Below are 13,936 nucleotides of genomic sequence, written 5' to 3'. Positions count from 1 at the left end.
CACAGACCCATACCACTCATCAGCCATGCTGTGGCAGTGACCTACATATAAAGTGGAGGAAGACTGGCACAGATGTTAGCTCAGGGCTAATCTTCCTCAGCCAAAAAAGAAGAACAAAAACAAGAACAGAATAAAAGAGCTCAGAAAATCAGAAAATCTAAGTAAAACGAAAGATAAACACCATACTCTTAATCACATCACTGTCAAATTGCTGAAAACCAAAGACAAAGAGAAAAATCTTGCAGGTAGCCAGAGAAACAATAAACATTTATAACAGAGGAACAAATATCAGAATAACGGCAGACTTTGGTCAGAAAATATACAATACAAAAGAAAATGGGACAACATATTTAAAGTACCGAAAGGGAAAAAGTGAAGCTGTTAACCCAGAATTCTACACCAGTAAATATAGCTTCAGAAAATGAAGGCAAAATAAAGAATGTTTCATACAAAAGCCAGAATAATTCACTACCAGCAGACTTGCACTGTAAGATTTGTTAGCAAGCTCTTCAGACAGAAGGAGTTATGATACCAAATACAAAGTTGGATCTACACAAAGTAATGAACATTAATAAAAATTGTAAAAATAAGGGTAAAATAAAACAGATTTTATCCTTATTTTGAATCTCTTTATTAGATAATTGATTATTTAACAAGAGTATAAAACAGTGTATGTTGCATCTTAAGAAATCAGGAAAAAGGAGTAAATTATATCCAAAGTGAGCAAGAAGAAGGAAATATCAAAGATAAGAGTAGGCAACAATGAAAATAAACATAAAAACAATAAAATCAAATATTATTATATAAAGAATTCAAAAGGATTAATAATAAACCTCTAGCCAGACTGAAAAAAAAAAGGCACAAATTACCAACGTTAGGAATAAAAGAGGAGACATCACTACAAACACTATAGACATTAAAAGGATAATAAAAAGTATTAATAAATTTATGCCAATAATTAGAAAATATAGAGGTCATGGACAAATTCCTTGAAGGATATAGCTATTTCAACAGTAGATAACATGAATAACTATATTTACTGAATCCATAGTTTAAAACCTTCCCACAAAGAAAACTCCAGGCCCAGATGGCTTCAACTTATGAATTCTACCAAACACACATGAAATAACTAATACTAATTCTATATAAACTCTTTTAGAACACAGAAGAAAAGGAAACACTTTCCAACTCATTTTATGAGGCCATTACCCTATGACAAAACAAGACAAAGCATTGCCAGGAAAGAAAACTAGAAAACTAAAAATCTCATGATTATAGATCAATAAAATGTTAGTAAATAAAATTGAGCACTGTAAAAAGGATAATATATTATGAACAACTGGGCTTCATTTCTCAAATGCAAGATTGATTCAACATTCAAGTCAACCAATGTAATTCTCCCCATCAACAGACTAAAAGAAATCATTGTGATCTTCTCAATAGATGCAGAAAAAGCATATGGCAAAATTTAACATCCATTAACAATAAAAACTCCCAGCAAAGTAGGAATCTAAGGGAAATCACTTAGTCTGATACATGGTATCTAAAAAGATCCTGCAACTAACATTACACTTAATAGTGAAAGACTGAATGCTTTTCCCCTAAGATTGGGAACAAGGCAAGAATGTCTGATGTGAGCAGTTCTAGTCACACTGCTCTGGAGATTTCAGCCAGTGCAGTAAGGCAAGAAAAAGCAACAAAAGACATACAGATTGGAGAAAGAAATAAAACTGTCTTTATTCACAGGCAACATGACTATATATGTAGAAAATCTCAAAGAAGCTACCAAAAAAAGCACTAGACCTAACAAGTAGATTTAGCAACTTACTAGTTGCAAAGTACATGCCAAAATATACAGAAATTAATTGTATATACTATCAATGAAAAATTGGAAACAAATTATACAACACTACTTACAGTAGCATAAAACACATGAAATAGTAATAAATGTGAAAAATATGTACAGTAATTGTAGGCTGAAAAACTCAAAATATTTCTGAGAGAAATTAACAAAGACTCAAATTAATGAAGCAACACCATGGTCATCGATCAGAAGATTCAATATTGCTATGATGTCAGTTCTCTCCAAATTGATCTATAAATTCAACATAATTTCAATCAAAATTTCTGCAGGTTTTTGCTGTAGGAATTGACAAATACATTCTAAAACTTATATTGAAAGAAATAAGTTCTATAATAGCTGAAAGGTTTTGAAAAAGAAGAATAATATTGGAACACTCACACGATTTGATTTCAAGGCTTATTGTAAAGGTACAATGATCAAAATAACAGACATATAGAACAATTGAATAAAATACAGTCCAGAAATAGACACACACTTGTCTGGATAATTATTTTTAATAGACTTTTATTTCTTAGAGTTTCACAGCAAAATGTTAGTTTCACAGAAAAATTGAGCAGAATGTAGAGAGAGCTATCACATACCCCCTGCACCCACATACACACTTCTCCTCCACTATTAAAATCTTGCACCAGAGTGGTACATTTGTTACAACTGACGCACCTAAATTGACAAATCCTTATCACCAGAAGTCCACAGCTTACACTATGGTTCACTCTTGGTGTTGTACATCCTATGAGTTTTGACAAATGCTAATGAGAGGTATCTATCATTATAGTATCATATAGAGTAGTTTCACTGCCCTAACACAGTATTTTCACTGAGCTCTGTCTATTCATCTCTCCCTCCCTACTAATTGCTGGGAACCACTGATCCTTTTATTGTCTTCATGGTTTTGCCTTTTCCAGAATGTCATGTAGTTGGAATCTTACAAGATGTAGCCTTTTCGGAATAGTTTCTTTCACTTAGTAGCAGGCATTTAAGATTCCTCCAGGTCTTTTCATGGCTTCATATCTCTTTTTTTTGGATGGTGGGGGATGCTGAATAATATTCCCTTGTCTGAATGTACCACAGTTTATTTATCCACTTACCTACTGTAGGACATCTTGATTGTTCCCAAATGTTGGCAATTATTATTAGAGCTGCTATAAACATTTGGATGCAGGGCAGGTTTTTGTGTGGACTTAAGTTTTCAACTCTTGGGTAAGTACCAAGGAGCACAAGTGCTGTGTTGTAGGGTAAGAGTGTGTTAACTTTGTAAGACACTGCCAAACTGTCTTACAAAATGGCTGTACCATCACCAGCAATGAATGAGAGTTTCTCTTGCTCCACATCCTCATCAGCATTTGGTGTTGTCAGTGTTCCAGATTTTGACCATTCTAGTAGGTGTGTAGTGGTATATTATTGTCATTTTAATTTGCAATTCCCTAATGACATCTGATGTTGAGCATATTTTTATATGCTTACTTGCCATCTGTATATCTTCATTGATGAAGTGTCTGTTCAGGTTTCCGTCCATTTTTTAGTCAAGCTGTCTTTCTTATTGTTGAGTTTTAAGAGTTATTTATATATTTTGGGTAACAATACTTTATCTGATAGGCTTTTTGAAAATGTTTTCTCCAAGTCTGTGGCTTTTTTTCTCATTCTCTTGACAGTGTCTTTCAAAAGCAGGAGTTTTTGATTTTAATGAAATTCAGTTTATCAGTTCTTCCTTTCATGGATTATGCCCTTGGTGTTGTATCTAAGAAGTCATCATCATACCCAAGGTCATCTAGATTTTCTATGTTATCTTCTGGGACCTTTATAATTTTGTGTTTTACTTTTAAGCCTATTATGCATTCTAAGGTAATTCATGTGCAAGGTGTAAGGTCTGTGTATAGATTTATTTTTCACATGTGAATGCCCAGATGTTCCAGCACCAATTGTTGAAAAGACTATCTTTACTTCATTGTATTGCCTTTGCTCCCTTGTTAAAGATCAGTCAACCATATTTATGTGGGTCTATTTCCAGGCTCTCTATTCTGTTCCATTGATTTATCTGTCTATCCTTTTGCCAATACCACACTGTCTTGCTTATTGTGACTTGATGGTAAGCCTTGAAGTTGGGTAGTGTCAGTCTTTCAATTTTGTTCTCCTTCAATATTATGGTGGCTATTTTGGGACTTCTGCCTCTCCATATAAATTTCAGAATTAGCTTTTCACTATCCACAAATTAACTTGCTGGGTATTTGACTGAGATTGCCTTGAATCTACGGATTAAGTTGGGAAGAAGTGACGTGACAATACTGAGTCTTCCGATCCATGAACATGGAATATCTCTCCATGGAGAGTCTAGTTCATTGATTTTGTTCATCAGAGTTTTGTAGTTTTCCTCATATAGTCTTGTATTTTGTTAGATTTATATCTAAGTATTTCTTTTTGGGGGGTGCCAATGCAAATGGTATTGTTTTTAATTTCAAATTCAACTTGTTCATTGCTGGTATATAGAAAAGTGATTGACTTTTGTATATTAACCTTGCTAGTCTATATCATTGCTAAAATCACTTAGTTCCAGGAGGTTTTGTTTTTGTTTTGGTCAATTCTTACGAATTTTCTACATAGATAATCATGTCATCTGTGAACAAAGACAGTTTTATTTCTTCCTTCCCAATCAATGTACCTTTTATTTCCTTATCTTGTCTTACTGCATTAGCTAGGATTTCCAGTGTGATGTTGAAAAGGAGAGGTGGGAGAGGACTTCTTTGCCTTGTTCCTGATTTTAGTGGGAAAGTTTCCAGTTTCTCACCATGAAGTGTGACGTTAGCTGTAGATTTTTTGTAGAGGTTCTTTATCAATTTGAGTAAGTTCCCCTCCATTTCTAGTTTGCTGAGAGTTTTTAACTTAAACGGGTATTGGATTTTTCCAAGTGCTTCTTCTGTATCTGTTGATATTGATCATGTGATTTTTCTTCTTGAGTCTGTTGATGTGATGGATTACATTAACTGATATTTGAATATTGAACAAGCCTTGCATATCTAGAATAAACCCCACTTGGTCCTGGTGTATAATTTTTTATATATTGTTGGGTGTGACTGACTAATATTTTGTTGAAGATTTTTACATCTATTCATGAGAAATATTGGTCCATAGTTTTTTTCTTCTTCTTGTAATGTCTTTGTCTGGTTTTAGTGATAGGGTAATGCTGGCCTCAAAGAATGAGTTAGGAAGTATTTCCTCTACCTCTATCTTCTGAAAGAGATTGTAGAGAACGGGTACAATTTCTTCCCTAAATCTTTGGTAGAATTCACCAGTGAACCCATCTGAGCCTGGTGCTGTCTGTTTTGGAAGGTTATTAACTATTGACTCAATTTCTTTAATAGATAGAGGCCTATTCAGATAGTCTATCTCCTCCTGTGTGAGTTTTCAGCAGATTATGTCTTTCAAGGAATTCCATTTCATCTAGTTTATCAAAATTGTGGGCACAGAGTGGGCATACAATATTCCTTTATTATCCTTTTAATATCCATGGGATCTATAGTGATGTTCCCTCTTTCACTTCTGAAATTCGTAATTTGTGTATTCTTTTTTTTCTTAGTTAGCCTGGGTAGAGGATTATCAATTTTCTCGATCTTTTTCAAAGAACCAGCTTTTGGTTTCGTTGATTCTCTCTGCTGATTTCCTGTTCTCAATTTCATTAATTCCTGCTCTAATTTTTATTATGTATTTTCTTCTGTTTACTTTGGAATTTTCTCTTCTTTTTCCAGTTTCTTAAGGTGGAAGCTTAGATTTTTCATTTTAGATCTTTCTTCTTTTCTAATATATGCATTCCAAGCTATATTTTCCCACTAGGCACTAATTTTGCTGAATCTCACTCATCTTGATAAGCTGTATTTTCCTTTCTATTTTTAGTTCAAAACACTTTTAAATTTACCTTTATATTTCTTCTTTGACTCATGTTATTTAGAAGTGTGTTGTCTAATCTCCATGTATTTTGGGATTTCCAGTTATCTTTTTGTTATTGATTTCTAGTTTAATTCCATTGTGGTCTGAGAGCAGACATGGTAAGCTTTCTAGTCTTTTAAATTTGTTACGATGTGTTTTTTGGCCCAGAATGTTGTCTATCCTGGTGAATATTCCACGTGAGCTTGAGAAGAATGTGTATTCTGCTGTTGTTGGATGAAGTAGTCTACAGATGTCAATATATCCAGTTGATTAGCAGTGCTTTTGATTCAACTATGTCCTACTGATTTTATGCCTGCTGGGTCTGTCCATTTCTGACAGAGAGGTGTTGAAGTGTCCAACTATGATAGTAAATTCATCTATTTCTCCTTGCAGATTTATCAGTTTCCCCTTTACAGATTTTGTTGTTAGGTGCATACACATTAAGGATTGTTATGTCTTCTTGGAAAAGTGATCCTTTTAATATTATGTAATGCTCCTCTTTATCCCTGATAACTTCCCTTGCCCTGAAGTCTGCTCTGTCTGAAATTATAATATAGTTATTCTCACTTTCTTTTGAGTGGTGTTACATGGTATATCTTTGTCCATTCATTTACTTTTCAGATATACGTATCTGTATGTTTAAAGAGGGTTTCTCATAGACTATATACAGCTGGGTCTTGTTCTTTGATCCCCTTTGACAATTTCTGCCTTTCAATTGGTGTATTTAGACCATTGATGTATCCAGTGATTACTGATATAGTTGGATTAATATCTACTGTATTTATTACTGTGTTATACTTATTGCCCTGTTCTTTGTTCCTATTTTTGTCTTCTACTCTTGTTCTTCCTTTTGTGAATTGACTTAATGATTTCATTTTCTCTCCTTTCTTAACATATGAGTTGTATTTCTTTTCTTCTTAAACTTTTTGTAGTGATTGCCCTAGAAAGTGCAATATACATTTACAATTAATCCAAGTCCTCTTTCAAATAATACCATACCACTTCATGGGTAGCACAAGCACCTTATAATAACTAAATATTCTTAATTCCTCCCTCTGATCCTTTATATCATTGCTGTCATTTTATATACATACATACAAATATAAGTATAAACACAATACATAAATATATAGACATAAATACATAGACATATTTTCAGCATATATAGTCAAATACATGGTTGCTATTATTATTTTGAATAAACTGTTATGCTAGATCAATCAAGAAGAGGAAAAATATGTTTTTATTTAATCTTCACTTATTCCTTCTCCAGTGTTCTTCCCTTCTCTACGTAGTTCTGAGTGTCTGACCTATATCATTTTCTTTATCTCTCAAGAACTTCTTTAACATTTCTTGCAAGGTATGTCTACTGGCAACAAATCCCCTCAATTTTTATTTGTCTGAGGAAGTCTTTTCTTATCTTTCACTTTTGAAGCATAATGTTGCAGGGTAAAAAATTCTAGGTTGGCAGGTTTATTTTTTTTCCTCTCAATACTTTTAACTATTTTACTCCACTCTCATCCTGCTTGCATACTTTCTGTCTTACTCAGCTCAGGCTGCCATAACATAACAAAATGCAATAGACTGGGTGGCTTAAACAACAGAATTTTATTTCTCACAGTTGTGGAGGCTGGAAGTCAGAGTTTAGGGTGCCAGCATCGTGAGGTGCTGGGAAGGGCTCTCTTCCTGACTTGTCAATGCCTACCTCCTCTCTGTGCCTTCACGTGGCAGAGAGATCAAAGGCTCTGGTGTCTCTTGTTCTTCTTATAAGAGCATTTATTCCATCATGAGGGTGCCACCCTCATGACCTCATATAAAACTAATTATCTCCCAAAGGCCCCATCTCCAAATATCATCACACTGGGAATTATGATGTCAACATACAAACTTTGGGGAGAGACAACTCAGTCCATAGCAGTTTCTGAGAAGTCAGATGTAATTTCTATCTTTGCTCCTCTATAGGTAAAGAGGTTTTTCCCTCTGGTTTCTTTCAAAATTTTCCCTTTTTCTTTGATTTTCAGCTGTTTGAATATGATATGCATAGGTGCATTTTTTTTCACATTTATCCTGCTTGGTTTTCTCCGAGCTTTCTGGATCTGTGGTTTGGTGCCTTGTATTAATTTGGAGAAATTCTCAGTTGTTAACTGCTTCACATATTTTTTCTGCTCCATTCTCTCTTTTTTCCCTGATATCCATTACATATATGTTATACCACTTGCAGTTGTCTCACAACTCTTAGATATTCTATTTTTTTCTCAGTCTTTTTTCTCTTTGCTTTTCCATTTTGGAAATTTCTATTGACACAATCTTAAGGACAGAAATTCTTTCCTTAGCTGTGTTGAATCTACAAATGAACCCATCAAAAGCATTCTTCATTTCTGCTACTGTGTTTTTGATCTCCAGAATTTCTTTTTGGTTCTTTCTTTGCATTTCCATCTCTCTGTTTACATTGTCCATTTGTTCTTGCATGCTGTCCATTTTATCCATTAGAGGCCTTAGCATATTAACCACGGTTGTTTTAAATTCCTAGTCTGATAATTCCAACATCCCTGCCACGTCTAGGTCTAGTTCTGATTTTTGCTGTCTCTTCAAACTGTGTTTTTTGTTGTCAGAGAAATGCAAATTAAAACCCCAATCAGATACTAGTATGTAACTAGAATTGCTACTATTTTTAAAAACTGACAATACTAAGTGCTAGAAAGAATTTAGAACACTTAGAAACCTCAAAGATTATAGGGAGGGTAGAAAGTGGTACAGACACTTTGGACAACAGTTTGGCAGTTTCTTATAAAGTTAAATATAGACTTACCATTTGATCCAGCAATCCTCCTTCTAGGTATTTACTCAAGATAAATAAAAACATATATTCACACTAATATCTGTACACAAATGTTTATAGAAGTTTTATTCTATATAATAAATTTATATAATTTTCAAGAACTGGAAATAGCCACAGAAACACTAGCTCTGAAAAAAAAAGAAACAAACTACTGATACACGCAACGACATGGTTGGACCTTAAAGCATCATACTAAGTGAAAGAAAAGCTACATACCATACAAGTCCACTCCTATGAAACTCTAGAAAAGGCAAAACTATAACAATAAAAAGTAGATCAGTGGCTGCAGGAACCTGGGCATGGGAGAGAAATGACTGCAAAAAAGCATGAGGAAAACTTTTGGGGGTGATGGAATTATTCTATATCATGATTGTGATGGCAATTATTTGGCCTTTAGATTTGTCAAAACTCATCTAATTGTACATTCAAAACTAGCGAATTTTACTGTATGAAGTTGATTTTTTTTAAAGTTATAAGCAGAGAAATCAGATCAGTGGTTGCGAAAGGATGGAGTTGGGAGAAGAGACTGATGACAGGGATATAAAGGAAGTTTGAGTTGGAGGAAATGTTCTAAAACTTGATTGTGGTCTTAGTTACGTGACTATAGACACTTACCGAAACTTACCAAACTATATATTAAAAAGCTGAATTTTGCGGTATATAAATTACATCTCGATAAACCAGATTTTAAGAAAAATAAATATGTAAACACACACTGGAACACAACAGAGAAATATACAAAATGTCCTGCAAGTAAAAGCTGGTGACCCCCAAACTTTATAGGCAGCTGTTTTACCAAAAGGCAGTAGAAGGAGGTCCTCAGAAGGCCAAGGACTCAGAAAATACCTGTCCAAGTACTCTCTCTGAATGAAGTACCTGGGGTCCTGTGGCAGAATAAAGGAACGCATTTTGAAAAAAGAACACCAGAAACACTGATTAATTATCTAACTGTTGTTCTATATGATAGGACAAGCGTGGTAACAGACAGAGCCACCACAAGCACATAAATACCTTTGTGTATTAGAGAAAGGAAACTTCCGCTCCTTCCCCCTCCACCTTTTGTTATCTGAAAGAAAATATCTATATGAAAGATAGGGAGGGAGAGGGAGGGAATGATGCCAATGAATACCACAGATAAATTCAACTGTGACGCACTGGCAGATAACATTGCATTCCTTCCCTTCCACAAAGGGGGATAAACAATTATTTTTCTGTCACTAAACTGATGAGTTGAATGGAAGATTTTATGTTAATATTTTTAAAAAGTTAGTAAGAAATGTCATATGACATATATTAAAAACCCTTCAGAACATACATTATTTTTATTTACTCTTTTACATTTAATTTTTATTTTATCAAAGAGATACCTTCGGTTTAAAACATTAAATGCAGAGTGTCCATAAGGCTAGGAAATCTGTATAATATGAATTAATTAGCTTTTTCACCGATTGAAGATGCCTCTGACAACACTGCGTATATTCTTGTTTTCAGAATTTATGGCGTCTCTGTAGTTGCACAACACTGAGCATGCACAGCAGCGGTCCCCTGCCCACATCATCTCTTTGCCCCTGTTCCTGCTTCCTAAAGGCAATGCCTTTGAGCTGTTTCCTCTTCACCTACTAACCTCCATGCTTCCAGACAACATGCTTATCTTGTTATTTCTTGATTTTTTTTTAAATTTTAGATAGTATTTGCTGACTTTCTAATATGGAAGACAGGATTAAGATCTCCCCAATGCTCTCACACACACACATATACACACTTCAGCTCCCCCATTCTTCCATTATAGATATGACTATTATTCAGATCATTATAAACAAAAAATATGACTCACAGCTGAGCCATGCATGTACAACAGTAACATTTCTTTTCTGATACAACTTTTTCCTTTCCTAAAGTTAACGCCTGTCTTGTTTTTTCATCATCTTAGGCTTCCCTTGCTGCCAGCCTAGCTTTCAGCTTTCTACTTCTGGATAAGTCTATAGACTACAGTCCATCTGTTTTTCAGATTCTAAAATTTTGTTGCTGTCATGTCCTCTCCCGTTCTCTGTCCATATGGCTTTATGCAATTTTATCCCTTTACCATCTTCTGAGTGGTATTTCAGAAGGAAGTGAAGGTATACACACGAGCCCTGTTGACCATCGTACTTAAGCAGAAGCCCCTCCCAGTGTCATTTACTGACCATGCCAGAAAGACACCTGTAGAGGGGGGGGTCAGACCAGGTGGGCTTTGTGTTCCAGGGCACATCAGGTATCTTAATGTGTCTTCTAACCCCACTGAGCCCTTCCCTGCCAGGCCCTGCTACTCCTAATGTGCTCAGATCCCATTTCTCTTGTAACTGGAGAAAATCTTTGTTTACTTAAAACCTTAGTTGATTGAATGAGTGCGAGAAGAACAGTGAAGGGCCTGGGTCCTCCCACCTACCTTCACTGCGCTGAAGCAGAACACGTGGAGCAGGGCGGCAGCCGCGGCACTCCGGGCCACACTGTAAATGGCCGACGTCATCCCAGAAACAGCTGGAACACAAACACCAACAGTTCCCTTCTCCATTGACCAGTCACACAATCAACAAATGTTGTAAGAAACTGAAGAGAGGGTTGTAGCTTTCAAATACAAAATGCCTGCCCAAAGGGCAAAGAATAAATGTACGGGATCAATCAAAAACCACTGGGTGACTCTTTGTACAAGAAAAAGACTGACCATTTACCAAAAATCCCCGAGGAAAGTATTTAGAAAGGACTTTGACAACATGCTTAGAAGAACACGGTGTGAACGTGCAGTGTGGAGGTGGGAAGACCGCCTTGCTCACAGGGGAAAGCTGTTGGCCAAGATAAAGATCATGAAGAGCAATTTCCACAGAGGAAAGGAGAGGGATAGAGATAGATAGATAGATGATAGAGAGATTGATAGATAGATAGGACAAGCAAGTGCCTGTGTGTATATGTGAGAGTGTGTGTGTGTGTGTAATGAGGTAGTAACAGTAACCGATCAGCCACTATGGTCTAGCGCTTTGTGTACATGATTCCATTTAATCTTTACAGCAACCCCATGAGATCAGCGTGTTCACTTCCATCTAGAGAAGAGTAAGCTTTAAAGTTAAGCAATCTGTGTAAAGTCTCCACGTGTTAGATGAGGTTTTACCCACCTTGGTCTGAATCTAAAGCGCGATATCAAATGTGAGGACACGGGTCACTGTCTGTATAGGCACACACACAACACACACTCACATGTCACATTCTCAGGCTCACATTCACACACTCACAGACTAACTCATACGTGTATGAGCTCAAATACACAAACGCACACACCTATATCCACTCCCTCACAGTCACACACACAAACTGCTTTTCCAAAGAAAAGTTAGAAGGGCCCCAAACCTATTCCAAAGCTCAGAGAATTCTACTCTTCTCTTTTCTTTGCTTGTGTCTCTACCAAACTTTCAGTTTGCCTGAATGAATCCAGATGGGCCCACCATCCACCTGACTGACCCAAACTGAAGTAGTTCCCATGCTGAGGACACAGAAAACCTAACTCTCCAGGCTCTCATTCCATCCCCGAGGGTCGTCAGCCCCTGTCTGAACTTCAGACTCCTTTAGAGGAAGCGTAGAAGGTAAACGACTTACCAGAACCTCCAAAAAACAGCATGTCGATTTGTTCCAAAAGATAAATGCAGAAAGTGTTGATCTGCGGGAAGAGCCCGAGGAGGGAAATTGCAGGGAAGCAATACAAAAATACTGAAAGGGAACAGACAGAATGGACAGTAAGTGTGCAAGAACTGTCTTGAGGTCCCCGTGGCAATCCCGCCTCCCTCCCCTTCCCACCAGCCCGTCCCCGACCCCAGGAATCCTGGAGGCAACACTGGACTCCTCTCACGCCCCCACCAGGAGGAGAGACTGGACGCTGAGCCGAAAATGTACCCCTGTGGAAGTAACCAGGAGCTACTCCCGAGGAAGAGGCCCGCCGTGGAAAGGATTGCAGGCCCAGACTGAGCAGAGACTGAGATGGCGAGTTAGAGCCCAGACTGGGCTTCAGTTTGCAAGAGCAGGCTCGGATTTAGGGGAGATTGGGAGGGGGGGGGGGGTGGGAGGAGAAAGAGGCCTGGGAAAATGACAGGAACATGCAAAACCCCAGAACAGGAGTTACGGGATCTCTTCCTGCAGGATAGGGGGAGCAAAAATTGGAGCCAAAGGGGCTCCTGGATCTGCGCTTCTGCGCCCTTAAGCACTTGAGTCACTGAGAGTCTGCCACACTGAAAGGCTGACTGAGATTCGAGTTCAGTCAGGACTGCAGACTCTCATAGAGGAGGGAGGGAGGGTGCTGATTAACCAAGAAACTCTACACCCTGCGGGGGGGGGGGGGTCACCGAAGGGCCAGTCCTCAGGTGGAGCAGATCACCTGGGAGATGAAGGTGGCCTTGCCTGAGGGGAGGAACACTACCTCTCAAAATCATAACAGTGCAACTGGATAAAACATCCAGATGCTGTAATTCAATGTTTCACAGAAATCATTTGTTGGAAGAAATAAAACACAGTAGAGTTCCAGCAACTTCCCTCTCATCCTTTCCCAGTTCTATTTAAGCTGGGTTTCATAGAAACGCAGGAACTCCCATTAGTACTGCTATAATATACCTGTCTTCCTTCCTGTCTCAGTTTATTGGGTAGAATGTCACTGAAGTTCGATACTGGTAAACTTTAATAAAACTAAGGAAATTTGATTTGAAATCCAATATGCCCAAACATGGAACTGTGTCCTGATACTACACATAAACCACAGCGACCAGGAGGAGTAGAGATGATAGAGGAAGGGGTTTCAGCTTTTTCTGAAAAATCGGAAATGCAAATTGTCCATGGTGCAATTGTAGGAATGAGAGGGTGTGTGTGTCCCCTTCTCTTGATAATAGCGGCTAAAAGCAAGTATGGGACAAACTCCTCTAGGACAACACCAAGGAGCTGTTCCAACTCTTTGTGAAAGTAAAACCTTATGTAATGAATGTGGCCTTTGCTCGGGATTGGAGCCATATTTTGATACACAGGATGATTTCTGCCGTTCTGGGGCAAGATTTTAACTATATTGTAAAAACCTAGAGCATCTGTGAGTAAGACATTTCTCAATCAAAGTAGGCAATACTGATTTGCTGGATGTAACTGTAGAAGACACAATTTCTTTTTTCAGTTTTGTGAATGGAACACAGAGATATGAAAGGAAAAATGTAAGAAATAAACAGAAATTTAATTATAGAACATCTAGTTATGAGCATCAAAATTTGAATCCATATAATTTCAAGCAAACTGACTAGCTCTTCTGTTAACTTTAG

The 13,936-nt window shown here is 37.1% G+C and overlaps 1 protein-coding gene across 2 annotated transcripts in view; it reads right to left on the bottom strand.

Annotated features, from left to right (window-relative positions):
- The window catches only part of PCNX2 (pecanex 2), a 281,662-nt gene that overhangs the window by 181,386 nt on the left and 86,340 nt on the right, over positions 1-13,936 (bottom strand). For both annotated transcript variants that reach the window (XR_011538712.1, XM_008527506.2), the window contains exons 14-15: positions 12,246-12,356; positions 11,047-11,138 (exon numbers count right to left, since the gene is read on the bottom strand). Coding sequence is in view for 1 of the 2 variants with exons in the window: in XM_008527506.2 (XP_008525728.2) it covers positions 11,047-11,138; positions 12,246-12,356 (203 nt within the window). In the remaining variant the exon portion in view is untranslated. The remainder of the gene's footprint in view (positions 1-11,046; positions 11,139-12,245; positions 12,357-13,936) is intronic.

This window comes from Equus przewalskii, chromosome 1 (genome assembly GCF_037783145.1).
Source record: "Equus przewalskii isolate Varuska chromosome 1, EquPr2, whole genome shotgun sequence".
Taxonomy (NCBI): Eukaryota; Metazoa; Chordata; class Mammalia; order Perissodactyla; family Equidae; genus Equus; species Equus przewalskii.
This window is presented reverse-complemented; position numbering and strand designations above follow the sequence as displayed.